This window comes from Rhinolophus sinicus, chromosome 1, assembly GCF_057876585.1.
Source record: "Rhinolophus sinicus isolate RSI-liver-muscle chromosome 1, RSI-T2T, whole genome shotgun sequence".
Classification (NCBI taxonomy): Eukaryota; Metazoa; Chordata; class Mammalia; order Chiroptera; family Rhinolophidae; genus Rhinolophus; species Rhinolophus sinicus.
The window spans coordinates 62,394,031-62,420,290 of NC_142501.1; the positions used below are offsets into that span (position 1 = coordinate 62,394,031).

At 46.6% G+C, this 26,260-nt stretch overlaps 1 protein-coding gene across 1 annotated transcript in view; it reads right to left on the reverse strand.

The window, feature by feature from the left end:
• PPM1H (protein phosphatase, Mg2+/Mn2+ dependent 1H) overlaps positions 1 to 26,260 on the reverse strand; it is a 237,844-nt gene that overhangs the window by 31,406 nt on the left and 180,178 nt on the right. The window contains exons 7-8 of the mRNA XM_019732426.3: positions 11,192 to 11,255; positions 7,246 to 7,353 (exon numbers count right to left, since the gene is read on the reverse strand). Of these exons, the coding sequence (XP_019587985.1) occupies positions 7,246 to 7,353; positions 11,192 to 11,255 (172 nt within the window). The remainder of the gene's footprint in view (positions 1 to 7,245; positions 7,354 to 11,191; positions 11,256 to 26,260) is intronic.

Sequence of the window (26,260 nt, forward strand, 5' to 3'; positions counted from 1 at the left end):
AAATTATTCTGTGAAGCCTCTAAGTTTTGGGGTATTTTGTTTTGCAGTCAACATTGTATTGCGCTGTAACACTCCCTGGCCCTCTCTCCTGGATTGGTGATATGGGACACGGGACATTGAGCCCTCTGGAGATTTCTCCTTGGTCCCTACTTATCCATAAGTAGGACTTGCTCCCTATGCGCCTTCCTCCAGCAGGTGGAAAACTAAGAAGATGTGTGTGTGTGTGTGTGTGTGTGTGTGTGTGTGTGTGTGTGTGTGTAGGGGGGATGAGAGCCCACAGCTGTCTGGTGGGTAAATTTAATTGGGGGCTGGAGAACAATAAGAAGTCTATTTTGGTCTTACATCCAAACCATGGTTTCCAACCTAACTTTATACTAGCTTTAAGTTATTTTTACCTGACTCCTGTGTCTATTTTTTTAATTGGTTCAGAAAACTCAGGGCCAAAGGCATAAAATTGTTTTTCTTCTTCAGACCACAACAAGCAACAACATTCTTCCTTTCTCATAGGCAATTTATTATTTCTTTTTTGAAATTTCACTCTGCTTCTCTTCTAAATCAAATCTGCCATCAGCTCTCGTTACCTTTTGTGTGTTTTTTTGAAATGTCTCTCAGACATGCCTCCTCTCAGTTTTCAGCCCCAGCCTTAGCCCAGCTCATCACAGCCCGTTTCCGTTGTACGGGCCTCCCTGCCGCCTCCCCACCTGCATCTCCCCACACCCACCTACCTGCTGTGACAGACAAAGGCTCCCACCACATTTATCATCATGGGTCTCCCCTTGCTGAAGACCTTACCTACGCTGTGGGTGCAGTTCCAGGCCCCCCACAGAACCAGCTTTATGACAGCTAATGGCACTTCAAGCTACTCTTCCCAACTCCATGACCCTGGAAAGCAAACTGTACTTCACAGGAGTCAGCAGACTCACTCCTGCTTCCTTCCTTTCCCTGTCCTACTTGTCCTTCTTTGGATGACGTAGTTGTCTCTCCCTCCTGAGACTTCCCTTAGTCTCTTAGGAAACAGGAATCACAGGGTTTGTGGCTGATTCTTCTTTGGCTAGTCTCACCTTCCAACGGGCCAAAAATTCTCAAGCCTTGAGGACACGTCCCCCACTGCTCTGTTTGATGAACTCTGCTGAGGGACCAATGATCCCTCTGTAAAGAGTCAGGGAAATTTTGTGGTTTCAATGGCATATGAAGAGGAACTACCGTAGCAGCTAATATCGACTGTGCCAGGTTCTGTGCTAAGTACTTTATCTGTCATTTGTTCCTTAGGTTCTTGGGTATAACAACCCCATTGTCCTTTTCTTATTGAAAAGAAAGCTGAGATTTAGACAAAGTCACTTTCTAAAGCTCACCTAGCTAGTAAGAGAAGAGCGAGAGCTTCAAGCCCACACTGATTACCAGTCTGCGTTCCTAACCGTATCACACGGCCTCCTAAGCTACTTTTGAAGGGTCTAGGGAATTCTTAAAAAATGATTTTCCTCTTCTCCCACCCAAAGATAATTACGGTTACCATTTTAGAAAACTTTCTTGAAGATTTTATATACACGGACACATATATGTGTATACCTATATGCTGTCCCATGTCATTATTCACCAATAGTGTTACTTATCAACTGGCCAGACTGGAGAAAGTACACAATACCATGGCATTTTGGCGCGGGGCACGAAAACCTACCAGGAATCAGAAGACCATAAATGTGAAGATGCCCACATGAGACCTTAAACACTGTCCGTGTTTTTGTGGGAGACCACGGGGGGGTCCCTCTCACCGTGGAAGTCAACCCTGGGAACCCCTCAGCGGGAAGCCTTCCAACAGCCATAGGGAAGGAAGAGTGTTCACTGACCACATGCCAAGGCTTCGCCGGCACATTCATGGATATCCTCAGCTGCCCCGTGTGGGCATTGCACCCCACCTGGAGGAAGGGGGCGCTCGGGCTGAAATAACCTGTACAGGCCACAGGTAATGCCGGTGCAGGGGCTGGAATTCAGATACTAGAATCTAAGATCTTCCCTCTTTTAGAAAAGCCTGTTTCAGAGGAAAGAAAAAATCATATCTAGGTGAAGAAAACCAAGAATGAGCTCCATGAGAGCTGGAGTTACAAAGCACAGCTGCCAGGAATCGTGAGCACTACGGAGAGGGAAAATGAAGCCGAAAGAACACTGGGCTCCTCAGGGCTCAGAGCGGCAGGGGCGGGAGGGGGGAGTGCGGAGTTGAGGGGGGTGTGGCTTTGCAAACTGTCCCCCGCCCCATGCAGAGAAAGGCCTCGTTCTTCCGAGAGAGCCCCCGAGGGGACAAAAGGCAACAGCATGGGTCTCAGAGTGGAGGCCAGAAAGCGAGAGTGGCACTCGGAGGAATCCTAGCTGTAGGGAGGGCCTGTCACAGGCCAGAAAGGGGCACGGAGCAGAGAGCATCTGGAAGTTTAGACATTTGCAGGCCTGAGCCAGGCTGCCCCAGTGACAGACTCATGACGCATGTGCCGGGGAAGAACTGCTGGGAAAGGGGAGGATGTGAAGGGTCTCGGCTCCAAGGCTTTCAGTTCACAGATCCTTTCTTCTCCCCTTGAACTTTTAGGATGATATGGAAAAGGTGATGAGCCTCCCTGAGCAAGGGAATGGGAGACCCGGCTGGGCCCCTTTCCCTTATGGGGGGGAGAGGCTGCACCTCATGCTGTTACTCAGAGCAAACAAGGTGCTGGGAGGAGGGGAGAGCCCACTGCCTCCCACCCTCGCGGCAGGCCTGCCCTTGGCTGGCGGGGCCTCTTGTGGAGTTCAGTTCTTGGCCAGAAACCCCTGCCGTGGCCGTCGGAAGATCTGAGGGAGGCGCAGCAAACCTGGCGGCTGCTCTACCGGTTTGGCAAACTCAAGATTTTTCCAGCGCCTTGTGTTCAGCAAAACCGAAAATGTGTTTGGCTAGAAACCCTCCTCTAATTTTTAAACCCCTGTGCATTTATTTTTTTTTAAACATAAATTCGATCCACATGTTTTTGATTTATTTTTATTTCACTCATCAAATCGAATTAGGAGCTACAATGATGAAGGGAACAACGCTGATTTCCAAGAAGATTTTTGAGCCTTTTTTCCTAGAACTAAATCATCTCCCCACCCCCCTACCCCCCAACCGTTAAAACTACCAGACTGAGCTGGGTTGGAAATTCAGAACCCAAATGTGAAATAAAGATCCATGCTTGGCAAAGGAAACGCAGCAGGGGGGTGTTCTTAGGAAGTCACAGAAAGCCAGAGGAGGCTTGGGGTGGGGGTGGGGGAAATGAAGACAGGAAAGGAGTCAATTATTCTTCATTAGATGGTTTAAATCAATTTACCTGCTTTCTGGGCTCCCAACCGAAGCCCCAGCTGCTTCTCTCACTTGAATACTACGACTGGGGGGTGGGGGGAGGAGTTTCTGTCCAAGGTTGGGGATGAGGGGTCCCCTGTACCCATCTTTTCTCTGCACGCCTCTGTACTAGCCAATTCAAGCTGTTCCTCCTCTTCCCTCCAGCCTTCCTCCCCTTTCCTTGCTCTGGCTAAGGCCTCTCCATCTGGAAGCGTTTAAAATGTACGACAATTTTAATCTCGTGCAAAGGAATCTTGGGATCTATGCTACATACCCATTAAGCTAAATTATAGGCACACAATCTTATTTTGCACAATTCTGTCTGGCCTAGATTGGCACCCACCAAAGGCCATTACTGTCTTTCTCAATTACTTTCCCTACTACACCATCATTTGCTACAACTTCAAACCGTGGCCAGTGGTATTTCTATGGGAAACTCTGGCCACTGAGGTCCCAAGTCAAAAGTCTCTCCTCAGAGCCCCTCGAACCAGTACTCAATGGGTCCCTTGGCCATTGTCCAAAGAAATTTCCTTGAACTCAGCTTCTCTCCCCTACACACCCTGATCGAATTAGATAGGCCAGGGTACAAGTACCTTCTTGTTACTTAATAGCTGTACAACCTTGGGGGAGTTATTACACTTCCCTGCGGCTCAATTTCCCATTCTGTAAAATGGGTATAATAATTGTACACACCTCACAGAGTTGCTGTGAGGATTGAATGAGATGGTGCATGTGAAAAAAAAGAAGTTATGCTGTCTGGCCCAGACTAAGTAGTTAACAAATGTGACTTGTTATTATAAAAACTCTACACTTAAGTCATTTCAGTTTTTCCAGAGGTAGCCAGTTTCTTTTCAAATCCTCCCTATTCCTCACCAATGCTGAAATAAACCACTTCCCTGCAAACCAGCATCACTCCAGATAGGTGACATGAGGTTTCTGATCAACCAAGTGGGATGTTGCATCCGTCCTCAGTCTCCCACACAGGCCCACTCTGTCAAGTACAGTCTCTTCTTAGCAGAGCGATGGGAAGATCTAGATCTAACTGCATAGAGATCATTCTCCTTCCAACGGACCCAAACCTCTTCTCACTTTATACAGAAAGCATGTGTGTGTAGGGGGTTGGGGGGTAAGGTGGAGGTTTTAACTCTGCTTTTGGGAGCAAAATGGTTACTTAGTGTTTCCTGAGACACTCCTCACCCCCAGAGCATGAACCACACGTCACCTGTCTCTGTGGGGAAGTAGAAAGGTGACGGCACCGTTTAATATGTCTGATAAATGCCTCTCACCCACGGGGGAAAACAGAGATGTCCATGAGTCTAGTATTTATTGTTTTTCTCTGGCCAGGAACAGTTTCAGCAATAATCCCTGGATCCTCATGTTGGCCAGAAGAGAGAGACCAGGGATCCCCAGCCTCTGGGGGACCTTGGGCATTTTATATAGTGATGGTCGGCATCACGCCGATGGCCATGGGGGCTCCAAGGGCGACATCTGTGGGCTCTGGATGAATGGTAATTCTCTCCACCAAGCTGACCTCACCTGAGCTCCTGGGTGGTATCAGGAATCTGTCTTCCATGCCTGATATTTCCTAGAGATCTCCCTCTCAGTGGCCCCCTAATGTCCTGGGACTAGGTGTATTCTGGATGACAGCCCCAGCAATAAAGGTGTCTAAAGGTACGACCCCACTCACAGCCCTGCCAAAGTGGTGGGCCTAGGGGACTGTGCCCATCCAGTCCCCTGGATACAATCGCAAGCAGCAGACAACAAGATGGGGAGTCCCTTGTGGCCCACTGTAAAAGGTGAACTGGGCCAATGAGATTCCTCTCTGGTAACCTGGCCCTGGGACAGCGAGAACCTGGGGTGCTGGTAGCAGAAGCATACAGAACATGGCGGGCCACGTTCATGGCAGAACACCCTCATGGAGGTGACAAAGTGCCACTGCGGAGGCTTTCCAGGGCTCCTGGAGTCCACAGCCACCCTCCCATAAAGCCTGGCTGTTCAAGGCTTCTTGTGGACACCATAAACATCTCTTCCAATACCATTAAAATAAACATTTCCCTTTTTTGAGTTAGCTTGAGTGGGTTTCTGTTTTGTCCAACAAAAAGAGCCTTCACTAAAACAGCACCTACCCTTGGGAAGAACACACAGGGGGAGCTATGGCTAAACACTGTGGGCATTTCCAGTACAAGGCATTGCTTTAACAGTTAATTACACGGGAAGTAAACACTACTGGTTCCCGACTCACTCCTCCCTGGTTCCTCACTCCTGTAGAAACTGGAAAAGTTAAAGCATTCGTTCTCTCTCTCCCAACCTCCCTTGCAGCGAGGGGAGGTTTTGTGACACCATTCTGGCCAATGAAATGGAAGAGAATATCTTTTGGATTCAGAGAGGCTGCCCCCCACATCCTGCCTTGCATGACAATGTATTTGGAGCCACTGCCACCATCTTGCAACCATGAAGGAAAAGTCAGAGACGCAGAGATGCCAGCCCTGACACAGTGACGCTGCTGCAACAACACTAGCGGCCACCAAATTCCAGCCTCTTTGTTATGTGAGAAATATATACCCCTAAGCTACTATTAAATTTATACCTCAGAAACAAAATCTTTTCTAAATTATATACTCTGAAATAGAGCTTGATATTGTTTCCTGTATTGTAAGAAAAATGATTTTTTTAAATAAAATATATGACAACTTGTTTTTCAATTAACTTCTCCAGATATCAACTGAGTGATACAAGCTCTCCAGGTAATTAAAATCTAAGAGGGGAGAAACTATATACACCAACAACTATGCTATGAGGCAGAAAACGCCATAGTGAGAGGCCACAGCTCTGTGTGCCTCGGGAGGAGGGAGAGACTTTACTTCTGGTGGGGGCAGGGCAATCAGGGAAGGCTCCACAGGAGAAGCACTGGAGCTAAACCCTAGTGAGGAAAAGAATGTGGATGTTTGGAGATGGGCAGGAAGGGCATTCTAGGTACAAGGAACCGTGTAAGTAAATATGGAAAGCTGAAGGTCATGGAAAGGAAATTGCAAGTTCCTTCTGGCTGATGTAAGGGAACAAAGCTCAGATTAAAAAGTCAGACCGATTTATAACAAGCCTTGAATGCCAACAGAAGGAGTCCGGGCTGTATTCTCCAAGCCATGGAGTGGTGTGGACGGCTTCTAAGCAAACAGGGTCGGAGTAGTTGTCTAGGAAAATCTGCCTGGGGGCAATATGTGGGATGGACTGAGGCAGAAGGCTGCTGTGCAGCTCTCAGGGCAGAGGTGCTGCGGGCATGAAACAGGATGGTCAGAGTGAGCATGGAGTGGGGAAAAGAAACAGACATGAGAGGCACTGCAGAAACCCATCTGGATGTGGGGTGTAAGTCAGGGGAAGAATAAGGATAGAAAGTATTTTACTGTACAAAACAGCAACAGGGGCCGGCCCGGTGGCTCAGGTGGTTGGAGTTCCGTGCTCCTAACTCTGAAGGCTGCCAGTTAGATTCCCACATGGGCCAGTGGGCTCTCAACCACAAGGCTGCCAGATGGTGGGCTCCGCCCCCTGCAACTAAGATTGAACACGGCACCTTGAACTGAGCTGCCACTGAGCTCCCGGATGGCTCAGTTGTTGGAGCGTGTCCTCTCAACCACAAGGTTGGCAGTTCAACTCCCGCAAGGGATGGTGAGCTATGCTCCCTGCAACTAGAAACGGCAACTGGACCTGGAGCTGAGCTGCACCCTCTAGAACTAAGATTGAAAGGACAACAACTTGAAGCTGAACGGCACCCTCCACAACTTAGATTGAAAGGACAACAACTTGACTTGGAAAAAAGGCCTGGAAGTACACACTGTTTCCCAATAAAGTCCTGCTCCCCTTCCCCAATAAAATCTTTAAAAAAAAAAAAAAAAAACAGAAACAAAGACATCACGTGGTACCTCTGGCGCTGAAGACAGGAAGGGTTTGATGTGGATGTTGGAGTCGTGCACCTTCAGGTCGTGGTCCCCCAGGCCCCGGGTCACTCCAATGGTCGCCATGACTCGCGCCTGGGAGTCAAAGCAGAGGGTCGTGAGAAATACTCACACATACAGAGAAAGCCCCCAGCTAAGAGAGTAGCAATCATTTTCCAATTCTTCCCGCCTCTCTCCACCCCTTGCTATTAATGTATGTGGGTAGTTGTTTCCAAGGAAAGCTCACCAAGATCACTTATGTCCTTAATGAGTGGCTTTTCTACCAATTACCTTAAGTTTTAATAGGTTGTAGGGCTGTCTCTTCGGCTTTCCTTTATAGAGACTGGAGGGAAGGGTGTCCAATAAACTAAATCCCATACATGTGTGATGTCTACAGCTACTAAACGCAGTTCAAACCAAATCCAACAGCATCCATCCTCCATCCATCCATCCATCCATCCATCCATCCATCCATCCATCATACATTTGCCCATCTGTCTGTTATATACCTACTCTACAAGTATTTCCATGGTTTAAGGCACTAATAAAAGATTTAAAGAAGTCAGTGACAGCTCCTGTCCTCCCAAAACCATATTTAATGGCTGGAGAAAATAGACCATTAGCAACACTGTAACCTACCCATATATCTCAGATTCTCTGAGTGGGAAGGAACATGTCACTTTGCTACCACCACACAGAACCTCACGGCTGAGAACCCATCCTCTGTGTGCTTTCAGTTTCCCAAATGCTTTTAAGGAAGCAAGACTGTTATACTAATGCCTACATGGTCAGCCTAAATACCTCCCAGGATGCCACAGATGTGGTTTACCCAAATATTTAGTGAGCACCTACTATGTGCAGATACCATATGGGGGACAAACGTTTACAGTCTTGTCCCTACTATAAAGGAACTTGGTAAGAGACAGAAGAGGCACATGTCTAAAGTGTTGAAAGACACATGAACACTGTGTTATGTGAGTTCAGAGGAAGTAAAAATTCTGCTGTGAAGGTTCCCTGGAGGTGGCACTAAATTTTTCTGCAGAAGGATGGGAAGCATCAAGACAAGTAAACACAGAGGGACAGAATAAAGGTCACTGTAGGTGGAATGAAGTGCACTGGCCTCACACTTGGCTCATCAATAGTAGCCCTGCTGTAGCATCATGGCTCAAAGACCCGAGCTTGAATCCTCACTCTATTGCTTGGGTGAAAACATAAATACTAATAAACATTGCACTCTTAACACATTACCATTATCTTCCTCCTAGGTTTCCAAAAAGGCTGTGGAATTTGGAGCTGGTTTCAGTTCAGAAGATGGGTGGGTTTAAATTAAAGTGGAAATGAAACCATGACACTTTTTTTTTAATTGGGGTGACACAGGTTAATAAAATTATAGGTTTCAAGTGTACAATTCTATAATACATCATATGTATTTGCATTGTGTGTTTAGCACCAAAAGTCAAATAAATCTCCTGTCGCCATATATTTGACTCCTTTTTCCCTCTTCTAATTCTCCCCTTCCCCCTTCCCCTCTGGTAACCACTAAACTGTTGTCTGTGTCTATGAGTTTTTGTTTCTTTCTTTGTCTTGTTTCTCGCTTTCAGTTTTATATCCCACATATCATGACACATTTTCTTAAAGGCAAGAGTCAAAGGGGGTAAAACACAGACACATGATGTGAAGCCTGGGGACCCCTGGTGAGGCTGCAGAAACGCTCTGCTGTGTACAGAGGCTGGACCAGCTCCCTTCTAGCCGAGAAGTGTTCGACTCTAAATGCAGAAATCCTGAGTCCCTTGCGGCCCTTCTGCTCTCCTCCCTGCAATGGCACCTTTTCTTGCTGGAAAAGGCACAGGTGGCCGTGTTAATCCAAAGAAATCGGATGTTTCTGCTAGTTACTGAACTTGTTTACATTACAGAGTATTGTAGGTGTCACCCACACAAGTCCTTCCTTGGCAGAAATAAAATGAAAAGTAACGGCTGTGAAAGCATTCTGAAACTTCTGGGTAGGGATGTGCCAAAGGAAAGAGAAAACCCCTGTAAAGGATCCAGACAGCTAACGTGTGGCAGTAGTAAAGATTCCTCAAGAAATCACGGCCCCTCCAGACCGCTGGTGTGCTACTTTGGTATGAGCAAGCCAGCAGCGATGGGAGTCACTGGCTTTTAAACAGGTTAACAGCTACAATGGCCAAACGTGGCCAGCAGCATATCACAGAATCATCCAGCCCTAATGAACTGAACTGCTTGAGGAGCATGATATCCTGGCAAACTGAACTTGCGGCTTCACTGGGAAAACCCACGCTCTTTTAAATCCTGTTGCTCATAATCTTTGAAGGACACAGTTGTGCATTTTCCTGTTGTAGGAAGGAGAGTATCCTGAACGTAACGGAATAGAGTATACGGAATAGCTTATTGAATCCTCATGCATTCGCTGAAGGCCTGCCATGTGTCAGGTACCAGGCTAGACAGGTGCTAGGGATGTAAAAGTAACAGGATGTGGTCCTGAGCTCACCGGAACTCACTGGGTATAGCAGGGTAATACTGAGAATCGCAGTGCCACAAAGAAATGCAGGCGTGGGTCCCTGGGCTGAGTGACTCACACAATTGGTACCCACTGTGCTGAGAGGTTCCACAATCCTATCAGGAACAGAGGCCTTCCCTGCCCTGATCCTGAGCCAGCGAGGGTGAGGTAGAAGGTGTCCCCTTCCAGGGAGGGGCAAGTTAGTGTGAAAAATGATCTCTACAGAGATATTCGTGTTTCATTTCTCGCCATGAGATGCCTCCTTCCAATGAAATCGCTGCTGGGCTACCCCGAGTCCCAAAACCTAATTCTGTGTGTTTTCTCTCTTCCCCTCTCATTCATATTCACACACACACACACACACACATACACACACACACACACACTCACAGACACAGACACACACACACACAGACACACACAGACACAGACACGAAGATGCACGCACTCATTCACACAAGTTTTGCCCAGGAAGGCATCCTTCAGTTTTATGAGTCACTTCTTCCTGCTAAAAGCTATTAAATGCTGAAAAAAATTTCAGTTGAACATTCTTCTAATGTGACCACATTTTTCACTTCTAATTGGAACTCTCAGCACCTAGTTGAAATGCATTCATATTTTCAGGAAGAAAGTAATGATTCAGAAGGTGTCCGTTCTTGTTGGGAGATGGGCTCAAATCTTCCTCCTCTCCTCTCCAGCGCTGCGCCCTCCTCCAGTCTCTGCTCACAGACGGTGAGAGCGGCAGCCATCCCTCTGTTCAGCACTGTTCTTGCTGCTGCTCAATGTGTGGTCAGACTGGGGCCCTGGGAGCCGGTGATGAACCGTCTGTGCTGTCAGCCTGGGCTCTGGTCCATGTGATGCTATAACTTAGTCACACTGAAGCTCTGAGTCCCCTTCATAGGGCAAGTGGAGAAGCCGACTTATGGTGTCTGAACTTCCATGGTACAGTGTGAGGGCCCAAGAAGGAAGTAGGGACCATGGCTCCACATCTGGCACCACCCCTCGCTGGCTGCAAACCTTCGCCTGAGCGGTTTTAACCTCAGTCCCAGCTGCCTCTTCCACCAAATGGACATAATCTAGCCAACTCTGCCTGCCTCGTGGCTTGTTGTCAGATATACAATGAGATGATGTATGTGAAAGTGCTCATGTCTACACAGTGTAAAAAGTGATTCAACTGGACTGACAAGGGGGGATACATTTTTCACAAAACTGACTTCATCCCCTGTGCTCGCCACCGACCCCTCCCCAAACCCTGCCACTCCTTGGACCCTCAAGACAGGAGGCCTGAAGGATGAGGGAGGTGATATTCTTTCAAGCTGTGAAGGCTATAGAATCAGGAGCTGTTGAATGGAACCCACAGACTGCCGTGGGCTATGCAGAGCCAGGCTTGCTCTCAGTCTGGGGAAATGCAGTGCCTACCTTCTTGCCTTCTCCATATATAAGGGGAAACTTCAAGTCATCATCCTCAATGGTTTTGTAAGCCCTGTAGGAGGATAAACAACATTTTTAAAAAGGTTTGCATTCAATTAGTGACCTGCTGCCCTGACACAGGCTGCTATGGAGTTTCTTTTCTGAGACTATCCACTCACCACACTAACAATCTCTTTCTTTATAAAGAGTTATTCTCTCTATAGAATTGTGTGTGTGGGTACATATTTTAACAAACCAGAAAAATACCAAGGCTTTATATCCTTGAAGAGGGAGGAAACAAGTTGGTTTATGCATTATTAGTGAGAAAGGGAGATGTGTTTCTGTCCAAAGCATTTAGAGCCCTGGCAATAATGAAGTGCCCCAGCAGCAGTGACAGGGACCTTGTCATTAATCTGAAACTGTGAGCAACAGCAGCGCTCAGAGATGGATGGAGTGCGAAACTGCTCTTAAGAGCCAGTTCTCACCTTCAGGGGTGGTTCACACCAAAGCAGCCTCTTATGAGGATGGCTGGAGCAGGAATATTTGGAGCCTGTTTGACCTTAGTATGATATTCAAGGTTGGCAGAAGATTCTGTTTCACAATAGCTATTAAATGGCCATTCGACACACAGAAAGAAAATTCAGTTTATGCTTCAAATGGCTTATTCTGGACATGGGTGTCCAAATGCCAGGGCACACACAATGGAGGCTGACCAGACTAAGGCCAGAGAGCAAAGGAAGCCTGCATCTTGCAATTTTGCTCATAAGGAAGTTAAAAAACAAGCAAATAAACATAGCACCCAATTACTAGCTGTACCACCTTGGGCAGTAGCTGTACCTATTCTGGTCTCGGTTTCCTCATCTATAAAATGAGGATAATCACACAGGATGTACAGAGCTTAGCACAGAGCCTGGCACTTAGTAAGTACTCAATTACTGGTAGCTATTATTAGATTGGTGCAAAAGTAATTGCTGTTTAAAAGGTTAAAAATAATTGCAAACACTGCAATTACTTTTGCACCAACCTAATGCTAATATTTAGTAGATGATTAATACTTGGCACCCCAGTTCCCCTTTCTGCAATGGGGATAGCACTGCTGATCACCTCAAAGAAGAATATTAGGAAGACTAAGTAAACGCTGAGGTAGGGTCCACTAGGTCAGGCTCTAGAAGCAAGATGCTTTTCTAAAACAACGTCTCCAGAGTACATGAAAAACTAACTTGTGAAATGGCCTCCCCGTCCTGGATACATCTAGGCAACTTGGGAGTGAAGCTGAAATCAAATGTATGGAAGTTCTCGATACACAAAAGAATGCAACCCAATTTTTAAAAAGTTCAACCCCAAAGCTAAAACAGGTATATCCTTCTCCAGGCAGCTATTTAGAGAAGCTGTTCCTTCCCAGGGAGAGAGGATCAGTGCAGTTTTGGCACCAGACACATCTGGGCTCTAGGTCGGCACGGCTGTCTGTGCAGCCCTGGGCAGGGAGGTGAGCCTCTCAGGATCCTCGTTAATCAGAGGGGGGCAAACTCTGGGCCCACTCATGGGCTTGTGGGGAGGATTCCAATGGGCTAATGCACGTGCCGAGCTTAGGAAGCATTTAGCACCGTACCTGACTCATGCCGACGTCCAGAGAAAAGGTAGCTGCTGCGGCTGCTGTTGTCAAGCCAGCCCACAGGTACTCTAGGAATTGAATTGTCAAAAACAGAACCTCCAGCCCTCAAATCTACCACACTAACACAAAGTGGAAATAGCTACTTACACATTTTTATACTCACATAAACTGTTTAAAACACAGTGGTCTACAAGTCATTGGGGAACACGCAGAACTATTATTAGAACACAGACTCAGCTTGGGGGTTGAATGAGTTTGTAAACCAGTGGTTCTCAACCTTGGTTGTCCAGTCAATCACCGGGGAGGGCTTTAAAAAATCCTGATGCCCAGGTCACCCCTCAAAGCAATTAAATCTGAACTTGTGGAGATGGGACCAGGTATGAGGAATTGTTTTTGGCTTCCCAGGTGATTGCAATGTGCAGCCAAGGTTGAAAATGGCTGCAGCAGACCAAGTGTCATCAGCTAACATTCAGAATCAGTTCAGTGATAAGCCCCCCACAGCTTCTTCCCAAAGATGACTGTATGGCTCGAGAGGGAGACGGGAAATGGCCCGAGAAAGGCTCTGGAATGGGCATAAACAGGGCTTGAGGACTGTGAAGAAGGAAGTGTGGGGAGTGAGAAGCAAGGCCCAGACAGAGAGGAGGACACAGTGGGGACGGCACGAGAGAGGGGCTGGGACCTCACGACCCAGGCACAGGAGTCTGGCATTCCATGGGAGGCAGACGGCAGCAACTCTGGAGTCAATCACTGGCAATTAGAGCTCAGAACAGAGAGGCTGAGAGCACTCTTACTAGGCTTCAAAAGGCAGCAAGGAAATGGTTCTCTGGCTCTACCACAAGCCCAGGTAATCAAGTGCTCTCAGGACGGAGAAATCTCAGGAGCACGAACACTGTGTTACCCACCACCGCTCTGAGAGACAGGCCTTGGAATTGTCACCCACAGGACCAAGACAATTGCAAATTCTAATATGTTCCAGCTTCCGTTTCTTCATCTTCTAAACAACAACAACAACAACAAAAGCTAAAAATAGAAGAGGCACCTCTGGAAAAGGAAGGTTTATTCCGCGCCTGCCATTGTTGGTTTCCATCAAGTGTGAGCCCTCTCCCTCCTTTCCCCTACAAAGGGTGAGTAAAAGGGACAAAGTACAAACACCCTCTCCCCCTCAGTCTGTCAGGGTTTAAGCACAGTTCACTGTAGGAACACAGATGGACTTCCCTCCACAGTTAAAGTCTTGAATAATACAGAATAAAATACTCAAGCGTTAAAACGGATAACGTTTAAGGTTCGTATAAATTAATGCCAGCCAGCAATAACGACAGCAGCTATGATTCACCAGACACCTTCTCCACGCCAGACCCCCGGCTTGGTGCTTGCTTACAGCATCTCAAATTTCCCACACACCCTGCAATGTCCTGTCATACCGATGAGGGGACTGAGGCTCAGAGATGTGACGATACTCTCCCGAGGTCATGCACACCATGGTACTAGCCCTAAGGCTAAACTCAGACTTTTCCTGAAAACACACTAAAGAAATGTGTAGTCAGGCTCGGCTCGGAGGACTTCTCATTCTAGCCGAAGAGTGTCAGATCACTACTGTCCAGCTCTCAGCAGGTGAAAAGCAGGCATTTGAGGAAGGGGGACTTTGGGTAAAAGAGGAAGGGGGATTTTCTGTGTTGGGCAAAAGAACAAAAAGTGACCACGTGGGAACAAAACTATGGGGAAGAACAGAGAAAAACTGGGGACGCAACCATCTGTGTTCTTGACCTGCCACTGCTTCCTGGGTCACTGCATCTGAGGTGACAGAGTCCAACGGGGTCATCTTCCACAGATTGCAGTCTCCCTCACATCTGTTGTCGCAGTTTAAGGGGGCCACCCCAGGTTCTGCCCACCCGGAAGGCCTGTCTGCTGTTCCTATTACATTGCAGTGCACGTCAGGGCTGTGGGCTCAAATCTATGCTTTCAACTCATCTTTGGCTTCCATCCTTCTCAGCTGGCAGAGGAGAGAGGAGAAGGAGACAGGCTTGAAGCTTGAGACCCCCAAGACATGGAAGTAGTTGGCACTGAAGATTAATAGAAAAGGCCTACTCTTTCACACCAGATTCTATGATTTCTGAAATCCTGATAAATTTTTAAAAATAACTCCAAAAACAGATTGTTCCCTAGTTGTACAATAATATAACCAGGGTTTCTGGGTGGGAATTCCTGCCCGTTCTCGTGATTTTTTTCCCCCCGCTTTCCTGTTCCCGAGTCCCGAGCAAAGTTGGTCAGAAAATCGGGAAAATCGGCTCCTTGAGCCCAGGTGGTTGGTAGTATTGGCTGTCACTTTGTGGAAACGATTCATCGTGGAAAACAGAAAACAGTTTGTATCTCGGGGTTCGGGAATGGGAAAGCAAAAAAAATTCCTGAGAACAGGCGGGAATTCCCACCCGGAAACCCTAAATATAACTGACCAGAGATCATATTCAAATAATTACTTGAAGCAAAACTGAAAGGCTGAGGGAAACTTTTTAGAATAACTCTTATTTGAGGTCAATTTGTTATGAATATTTATGAGGCCAACTGACAAAAAGATGAGATGAGAAAAAAATGCAAGGCTTGGAAAGGGCTAAATTAAAGGGCATTCTCTAACTTAAGGCAGTATCCTCCTAAGTTTCCATTAAACATTTTTTTTAAAAAATAGTTTGTTTGCACTGTTGATTCTACAAAGTTGAAGAGATAAAGCTCCCGTTGTCCGAACCTACTGGAAGGAAAAGCTCAGAACTGGAAGAGACTGAAAAGTCACCAACGTTGGCTGTACCCCATATGCGGGAATCCCTCCTTCGACACATATTAGTCCCTGGCTTCTGTCATCGAAAGGACTGATGTAGACAGCCATTGTCCCAGGAGGCTTCCAGTACCTACTGTCACTGGAGAAGAGTCCTGAGAAATTCTTTCTTAAATTGACCCAAACAGTCACCCATTGGTATGTTTGGTCTGCCTTCTGGAAAAACATAAAATAAATCTAGTCTCTCTTCTACTTGAGAGCTTTGCAAATATTTGAAAAAAACTATCTCAAAGTGTCCTCTTTCCTAGTTCCTTCAACTTTTCTTCATAGGCCCTGGAGTACCACACCTAACCACTCAAGTCACCATCCATTCAACACATCTGTGTTAATTGAGCACCCAATACGGTGATAGGGGCTACCTGGGAGCTTTCCAGTTTGTGAGCATCCTCAGACAATGACCCTGAGAACTGAAAACATGTACAATGTGATCCACATAAGAATGAAACGATGACTTCTTTGATTTAGACCTTGTTCTTTTTTTAAATGACTGCAGCTTATATTGGCATCATGTGCACGCACACATGTGTCTGTACATGTGGTTTGGGTCCTGTACTGAAACGGCGAGTGAAAACAGACAAACAAAAGACCCAACCAAACAAAAACCCAGTCAGTCCACAAGAAAAAAGGGGCCAAGAGGTTTCTTGACTCATTGTCTCCTCTAGTTTACACTTACACAGTGGGTATTCTACTCTGAATGGAAAACTCCGCTGCCCCTATTAATTTTAGCTTGCTAGTTTCAGTCCATTGTTTTTACCCACCCAGAGACGTCTGAATTCATATCCTTTCATCCAAAATATCAGCTCTCCTTCTATGCTGTGTCACAAAGTTGATAAGCAGCTCTGCCATCTGCATCCAAGATTTGGAAAAAATGCTAAGTAGAACCAAGCCATTAGAGACCTTCCTCCAGGCCAAGCTAACCAGACAAGGGGAGGATCAACATTTCTCGAAGGCATGTGGACCAAAGTATGTGCAATTAGAAAAAAATGTGATTTTGTCTGGTGGCACAGTAGACAGACTCAACAGGACAGGGTAGGCAATGAGATATTAATGTTTAAACCGGGGGTGGAGGGAATTTAGGATTTTAAGAGGCTAGAAATGCTGATCAGGACAGACACAGTGTCTACCTTTGGTATAGACTCTGCGTATAGCTCTCAGGCCATCTACATAGCAACTTAACCATTATCCATGCAGTATTTCTCCATCTTGTCCAACAGACTAAGAAGAAATTTGATAATTTCTTGTAAAGTCAAAATACCTCCACGTATACTATTGCCATGACCAAACAGACCCTATCACAAAGGGGGAGACTACTAATTGAACTTGACCGATTAGTGGATCCAAGCTGTTCCCAGATTTGCCCACCTCCAGGGGATGCGGCTCCTTCAGACCTCTTACCCCTGAGGCAAGAGGAGTTCATATTGCTCCTCTTTCAGCCCCGCCCTTCCTGACTGCCTCTCACTGTCACTCACTCAGCCCCTCCACCTGCTGACACACCCTCTCCTTCACCTTTCAGAGTATTCTCCTACCTTCCCTGATGACCGCAGCCTAAGTTCGTAGATTGCTCTCCCACTCTTTCCCCTGATGTGATTCCGAGCGACTTGGTATGTTTTGATGGTGCTCCCAGAAGCCTGACTTGGTCACTCCTACCTACTCCTGATGACCTTCGGCTCTCCCTGTCAGGACCCTGTTCATGGGGCCTGCACCAGAGCACCCCCTCCTCCGAGATTTGCACTCTGAACCATGTCCCTTCTCACTCCCTTGCTGTGGCTCTCTGGCCAGATTCCCTCCGTGGTCCCACCACGCTAACTACCTTCTGGTGGTACTTGTTCCTGACCCAGCCTCCACTTGGGGTAAATCATTTTAATACTTCTCTTGCTAGCAGCCTGGAATTCCTCACTGTCTTGATCTAGTAAGAAGGAAACGCAATAGGAATTAAGTACTTTGTCGATTAACATTATACCAAACACTCTTCATCTCCACCTTCCAAGATGGTGCCAGGACCAGGGCAATGGCAGTGAAGGTGCTGAAAACTGTTCAGTTTTGTCATTTACCTCTCTTCTCAGAGCAACCAGAGGAATTACTTTTAAATGTCAGGTAACATCATTACTCTACTCTAACCTTCCAATGGGTTTCTTGTCATACTCTAAATGAAAGCCAACTAACTAAATAACCTTCTTTAAAATCGTTCCCCTCCCCAAAAATTTCCTATTCCCCATCTCTGCTTTTTTTCCTCCTCCTTTACATCTACCACCTCCAACATTTTAAATCTTTTACTTCTTTATTATGTTTATTTTCTCTACTGTCCCACCCCCCCAGCCCCATTTAAGTGCTATGAGGAAAGGGATTCTTATTTTGCTACCCGTGGTATCTATCGCTGGTACCTAAAAGTGTGCCCAATATATAATGGGTGCCCAACAAACATTCAGCTAGGTGAGCACATCAATGAACACTCCTTACCCCAAGCAGTGAGTTTTTTCAGTCCTGTGTGTGTTTCCTTCTTCTTTACAGAGTTACAAAGCAAAGGCAAAGGGCCTTGCTTTCCGTGACTGCGTCCTAAGTCTCAGACGTGCTAGTCGCAGCCGCTGCTCACTCACAAGCACGTCCTTTCTTGCCTCTCTGGTCCTGGCTGTCTGTGTGCTGCTCCTTAGAGCCTTCCACACACATTCTCTGAGCATCTGAACTCCGAGAAGTCCCTGTGCAGCCACAACTGATGTGCCTTCATCCTTCTGATGCGGGGCAATTATAGGACATCTCCAGGAAGAACCCATCTCATCAGTGTCAGTTTCGTCATTTTTATAGGAAAAGGCTTTGCTTGTATTTTCAGACTGGCCGAGAGGCCCGCAAGTGAGTCTCCCACAGCCATATCTCCCTCTTTTAATCCACAGTCATCGCTCCTCGGCTTCAATTTCCCCACTGGCTTTCCATTGTCTTCAAGTATAACCCAGCGATGAGGCTCGCCACGATCTGATCTCTGCACACTGACTGGACACTTTATATCCATCTGACACATGCTCGTGACACTAGATTCCTTGCTGCATCTTTAACATGCCATGGGGCCTTGTCCTTCCTTCTGCTGGGCCATTCTCCCCCTCGGTCCTCTCATAGCAGGCGCCCGTGCCTCACTCAGAGAGCTTTCTCGGGCCCTCATCTCAAAGTACTGCTCTCTGCTCCTGCTTATCCTGTTTCAGCTCTTCATGGCATGTACGCAGCATGATGTGAAACCACCTTACTTATTAGTTTGTCTATTTGTTTATACTCTGCCTCCCGCTCTAGAACACGAGCTCCTACAGGCAGGGACTCTGTCTTATAGCCTCGTATCGACAACCATGCAGGAACACTGCGGATGTAAAGCAGTTACTAGCTAAATGGAGGAAGGGTGGCCCTTCCTCCTTAGCACACGAGCTTCCCGCTAAAGTATACTGTAGTCTTTGCTTCCCCATTCATTTGCCTTAATGATAAGCTTTCCTATGGCAGAAATTCAGGGTTGAGTGCTATCAGTGACACCTGGGGCTTTTGTTGAATATTAAAATTTTAGGTTCCCTTTTATCACCTGTATGCTAGTAAAGAGTCATCAAGTTATAAAAAGTAGCATTTATGATCCTCTTGCCTATTTTTCCCTCCTGATAATTCCTGAGCACCACCTCCAGAATGGTAGTTTTGGTTGCAGTGGTTCTCCAGGGTATACAATGCCACCTAGACAAGCTCTGTTTCCATACTGACTCCAGCGAAAGATTACTTGTGAAGGCAAGTCTTCCACTTTAGAAAGCTCTTTCTAGTCTTGATTCCTCCACTTGGAATCTTGGCTGGATTCCTCCACTCCTGGCCAGAACCCCTACTCTGACTTCTTAACCCGCAGGCCAGGAACCCAAAGTTCATGCTTTGGCGTCATCCACATAGATCACTTCCCACAGTCTCCCTTCTCTCCTAAGTCATGACCTTGAATTAGAAAGAGGGATAGAAATACCACTTGTTTCCCTACGTCTTAGTTTCCTTAGCAATACTACAAAGTCATTTAAGAAGAACGTGACCCCTTTTGGGGGGAGGAAGGGACCCTTTTCCTTCAGGGACTGCAGAATCGGGACCGTCTGCTTGTGCAGCTCCAACGACATGCACCAGGGAGTCACATTCTTCCACTCGCTAACCTCTCCAGTGGCCTTGGATGCCTCTCCTCCCCTGGGAAGCTTTCTTCCTGGAGTTTCTTTTCCCTCCTGGCAGAGTCCAGGGTGGTACATCAGAGAACACCAGGCTGGAGTCGGAGGTTTTGAAGTCACATCTCAGTCCTCACGTGATCTAGCTGCATGAACTTGGAAAAGTCGTTCAACCTCACTGAATTTGCTTCTTCAGCTGCATTCTTCATGGACCGTTGCAAGGATTAAATGCAAATGTGTCTGAGAAAGTCCTTTGTGAAGGACAAGGTTCTAGTTAATTATACGTTGTGGCTATTAAGGTCTGAGGAGGCTCAATCTTTCTTTACCGAAGATGTGGAGCACAGATAAATGGTGACCACAGGCAGGAAGACAGCACATCCCCACAGGAAAACCACTTCTTGCTGAGCTCCCCCAACACCCCAATTCATACTTTTTCTATGGTTGCTCATGATATCAAAGCATCAAGGACAGAACCTATGCGACTTTATCCAGAAAAGTCCATGGTTCTGCTCTAAAGTGAAGACTCAAGAGTCTTAGAAGAGTATCTCAGAGCCAAAAATCTAATAGGGGGTACTTGTGGGTTGGTCTGAAATAGTCATAAAAAGAAAAATTTCCCCGAGCTAGAAGCTCAGAGCCCCTGCAGGAGGGAGGTAAAAGCCACAGGAAGTCTTGTTTTGCTCACAGCAGAAACCTAGTCCTAGGCAGAGAGAGGCACAGTTCATAGGGGCCGAGCGGGTTTGGAGGGGGGACGGTGGGCAGACGTGCCTAGATCCTCACTTCTGCTTTCCTACAACCAAATCTTAACAGAAGCTTGAGTCCCAGGAGGCCCGGAATGAAACACCGCCTGGGCCTACTGGTCAGCAACAGACATATACATGGAGCCCAAATGCCACTCATGGCTTTTAAGAGCTTGGCATGACCCCAACTAAGCCATTCACGGAATCCGCAGAGGTTCTCCTTCCACTCGGCTCTCTGCACACCCACTCTCCCCAGACCTTCCTGGAAAAAGCAACGCAGGATTGGCAATCACCTCGTGCTTCCTTTTTCCGGCCAGCCATCTACGTTTCCAAAGGAATCAAACCCAAAGTCTAACCACAGAGCTCAGTAAATGGAGGCTGCTTCCTGCTCCCTGAGGTTTCCTGCAGCAGCCGGCCCTTCTCCCTCCTTGCTGCATGAATATCCATGTGTGCATGTGTTTCCTTTAAGGCAACACTAGGCGATTTGGGGATTTTATGAGGTCTTACTCTTATTATGATTTTTTTAATGTCTTCGTTAAGAGGCCTTTGTTCCTGGCTTCAAAGATTCACAGTTAAGAAAGCCCCAGAAATTTCTTAAATTTGTCTTTGGATCAAATCTTAATATGCTGGGGAAATGTTGCTAAACTGTCAGGGAGGGTGAATCGGAGCCAAGCTTAATGAGGTCACGCTCAAGTCCGAGTTGTGGAGGAAGGATGACAGGCAGCCCTTGGGGCCCCCGGGTGAGGTGGAAAAGGCTGACAATGTCCCATATCCAGCAGGTCATTTGAGGGTTTAGAAGTGTCCTTTCTAATGTTTCAGCCACAGGTCTGCCATTGTATAGCAGGCTTTAGTTAGATGCAAATCTAACTTTTGGGGGATGGGGTCATATTTTCCCCTAACTTTGGGGGGATGGGCTCCTGGATTTATGAGCTAGGAGTTGTTGTCGATGGATATCTTGATTACATGATTCCTGGGGAAGTGCCCCATGAGGCTAAGTCTCCACGAACAAATGCTACCTTGTTTTCTCCTTTTGGTCCTTGGAGTGTCATTTAAATTAATTGAAGCCTGTAGGCCCTAAGCTATTATACAAGTTGATGCGCTTGTGCTAATACAGTAAAACAGTCTGGATTCAGGCACAAACAGTATGCATGAATTGCAAGAGTATGATTAATATTCGGTGATATAATTGAAGAGAGCTGGTAGGTGCAGTGCTGCCTCGCTTGTGTATGTGATGAGAGAAACAAATGAAGGGGGTGCTATCTCTACAGGAAAACTTTTTCCATAATGAGGCCCAGGCTCTGTTCCCTGACCTTGCAGTTGCCCTTGAGGAAATCCCCAGGTTAGTAGGGCCGAGTCACGAGCCCTAGGAATATACCTACCTCTCTCCTTCCTCCCATCAGCATGCCTGTACCAGATCCTGCCTGGAGTTCTGGAAACCATAACCATTCCTTCATTTTGGCCTGAAGACTCCTCTGCCTACCACAGGCCTATGGACGATATAGCAAGAGGCAACAGAGCTTGCTTTCCTTTCAGTGGTCCACGTTCTCTGAGAGAGTGGGCTGGGTTAGAGCAGAGGTTTCACGCTGTGTGATCCACCCTAAGAAATGTATCAATCTCGGTCACCCAGTGGACACACAAACACATTTCCAAAAACAATTTTTACCCTTACCAAGTGATATACACTTGGATTTTTTTCTCCCTATGCTACTTAATTTGTTTAAAATGCTCATCTCCATACACTGAATTGACTTCACAACCCACGAAGGGGTCCCTACCCACAGTTGAAATATTGGGTAGAAGAGCAGAACCCGCTCCTAGCACGTAGCTCCACACCAGGAGCTCAGACTTTGACCAGATGAAAGCAATGGGTTCCACTGGACTCATTTGTGAGTATTTACTGAGCACCTACTATGTGCCCGGCGCTAGCACAGGTGCTGGGAATATAACATCAATAAAGGTCATCTCTTGACTCACGGGCCCAAGATTAGCAGTGGGAAAAGATTCACATTTAAGAAAATGCTTTGACTCAGTCTTTTGAAGATATAATCAATCATGTGTGCATGTAAAACAGAACCAACAATATTTCAGGATGAGATATTTTGGATGACTTTTAGGGAAATTTAAGATTTCGAAATTATTTCTGATTCAGTACCCACTTGGTGTGCATTAGCACTTGGCTAGAAGAGCTCCGTCTTCTAATCGATAACATTTACATCTCCCACAGGTATGAATCAGACATTCTTATTTTATGAGCACACAAATATGAAATTATTTCTGCTTTCTCAGAGACCATTCATTCTGAAACAAACATGAATTTCACTAACATTGGCCTTTATGATGTATGAGACCAAGTTCATGCATACAAATCAGGAGATAATCAAAATTGACATCATCTCCGATTGGTGGGGAGAAAAGAACAAATAGACTGTTCGCTACAAAGAGGGTTTTACTGCGAGGCCAGTTCCTCCAAGGGCGTCTTTCAGCCCCGCCTCACAAAGCTTCTCTCACTCTGGTAATGACAATCGATCGATCAATATTTGTATCCTGGAGCGCCAAGTCCTCCAGTATCCCCCTGGGGAAACTGCTCACGAGCAGGCTGGGACTCTACCCTGTGCTACATCGTTTCAAAATTTCCATTCAAGTGCCCTTGAAGTGGTAACACCACAGAGGGCAGAGATCCAGTATCTCAAAGCAAGCATAGATGCTTTTTCAAGTTTTCTGTTTTATCTTTAAAAGCCATGAGAACTTCGCATAAGCATACACAAAATCAACACTTATTTCAACACACAAAAATATTCTCCCCACTTCCAACGTGTTCAGGTAAAATATATTTTATCCTGTGGATTCTCATACTCTTCTGGCATCTCCTGCTAACAACCCTCACATTACTCCACTCCCCGGGTAGGAAGAACACGTCTGGGCGATGGGTGCCAGTCTTCACCAATGGGAGGAACTCAGCTCCCACATCCACGTGGCCCTACTGTGTTACACAATGGACTGCAAAGGCCGCAACGGTTCAATTCTCTGCTGTCGCCTCACTCCTAACACTTACAGAATTCTAATGTACCCAACATTCATTGTGCACGCACTTTGTACTAGGCATTGTTCTGCATGCTTATATTTTTCAAACTTTTAAATTATAACAACCTTAGAAGACAGATATTAACATTAACCCCATTACACAAATAAGAAAACGGAGGTTACACAACTAGGAAAAATAAGAGGTCAAGCTCACTGCCAGGTCTGCTCCTAAGTGCACTGTGCTCGTAACCACAGTCCTCTGGACACCTCTGAAGAGCTATGAATCTGTGTAAATACCATAAAATGGTATGCTATGCAACAGGGATGCTGACTTACTAATGCTCAGCCTCAGAGTAAATCATAAAACCTTTTGTAAAGTCTCCTCCGTCCTGTACCCCAGGTTTTTACACTGTAAGTCACACAGAAGTTTCTACATACCACCTTCTCAGGCTTTGTCTTCTCTTGACAATATGGTGGCTATACAAGGTCACTGAGGTGTGGTTTTCAAATTGTTTGGTTGTTGATACATTGAAAACTTAATCTTCAGACTTAGGTGCCTAGTTTTTCACAGGGTGATCCAAGGCCACCGGAAGGATTAGGCAAATTTGGGGAGAGAACAGTTACTCAGGAAGAATAGGTACCAGAAAGCAGCATGTTAGCTGCCTGCCCTGGGAGCATGGTCTCCTGGCCTTCCCCGACCCCATGTACTTACACGGAGCCTGGGGCCAGGGTTGTCCGTTATGGGCACGTGCATCAATAAGGGAAAAGGGAGACTCCACTGGACTCTGATCCACTGCTGACACCTAAGGGTTTTCTCACCCCTGATCCTCCACTGGGTCCAGCCCACGTCCCCTCCTGAACACAGGCCCACATAGGTGGGCAAAGAGGTTCCCGAGTAACAGCAGGACGATAACCAGGCTGCAAAAGTCAGAGCCCGGGCTGCCCAATGCTCTTTAACTGATTGTGTCTTCAAGCTGTTGCTCACATGCAAGGTAAGAACGTCTAGGGACCATCCAAGGTCAATATGCAAGGTTATACAGGGGTCACCTGGACAGCTTTAAAAAATACAGATTTCAGAACCTCAGGGATTCTGGAATGTTTTTAATAATCACCCCAGATGAAAAAACTTCACTGTAGGTAAACATTTCTCTACCAGCTTTGGCACAGAACTGTAATCCTCCATCTCTAGTCCTGTCCCACACTTGACTGTAAGCACCATGAGAGCAGGGATGGTTTTAATCGTCCCTGTATCTCCAATGTCCAACACAATGCCTGCTTCACTGAATGCATAACGGTTAAAACTGATTACCTCACAATGATGAAACCCCGTGCTCTGTCCTTGAAGCTACTGAGCACGATACAGAGCATCTGGTTTACCCTGGGAGACTGACAAGGCTGATTTAATCCTAGTGGAACTGGAACCTAGGATTTGGCCGAGTATTGTTGCCTTTGCCAGAGCATCAAGATGAAAACAAAAAGTGAATGTGTTCCTAGCGTTTCCAGTACTTTCAGAAAGATCTGGATTCAGTTCTTCAGCGAGGAACAGACATAAAACCTATCTTTGTTCTGAAGAAATCTATGCTTTACTTGTCTGAAGGTAAGAGGAACAAGATGGTCGGATGAGGTCCTTCAGGGTTTGGAGTGGTGATGCCCCAACTCCATGTGGATTCCCGGGCTAAGCGGGGGCCGTACACCCGCACCCCATCTGATTCTGATGAAGACGCTCCCAGGCCATCACGGGTTAGCGCCTTCGTGGGATTTTCAGCTTGAAACCAGCAACACTGGTTTTTCCTACTGAAACCTGGTGGGCAGAGAAACGGTGGCAGGGAAAAGGAAAAACTTTACCAAGCCCTGGTAAGAATGAAACTTTGTAACTGGAGGAGTGTAGGTTGGACACAGGAAAATGTTTCCTTGGCAGAGTTGTAAAGTACCTGGAAATCAGTCGGAGTGTTGAAGCACTCACTTCTCTGGCATTTCCTTAACGGGATCTTATGGCTGAGGATCGGACCATATGTCCTTCTAAATATACTGTTAGCTCTGTAGTTCTGCCCTGCGGTGTGTCATTTTCATACTTTCCAGAGTTGTAGAGCTCTTACGAGTGGGAAATGAAAACTATGTTCACTAATGCCACCCTTAGTATGGCATTCAACGTGTCCCAAGAGTTCACTGTAATCTATTGACCTAGTTCAGCAGTTCACTCCATGCCCTCACTTCCCTCTGCATGTTACTTACGTCGGGCTACGATTTATGTCAGGACTGTTATCTACTGGATACCTACCAATACACACATGTAAAGAGGGTAAAAAGTGAAACACTTCTGTGCTGGGTGGCACATAATGACTGTGTCGAGGCCCCCCCACCTGCTGCTCTGAGCCCTGCCATGAGGTCCGCAGCAGAATCGGCCTGGCACAGCAGGCAGCTTCTAGGACCTGCTGAGCCCAGCTGGAGCCCCGTCCCCCAGGCTGACTGTTACAATACTTTTAATACCGTATTACCTCTGCTTTCCACATGCCCCAAACATGCATCTTATTTTCATGCCTCTGGGCTAGACCCTCTGCTCAGAATGTCCTTCCCTCCTGCCCTCAAAGCTCTTGAACACCTCTCGTATTTCAGGCCTTTGGTCTGAAGACAACCTTCTCCACGAAGCCTTCCCCAGTTCCACCCACCCTCTTGAAAACCCCCACCTCCTTTGCCACAACCAAATGGCCTTTGCTTTAACCCTCTTTGTTATAAGCC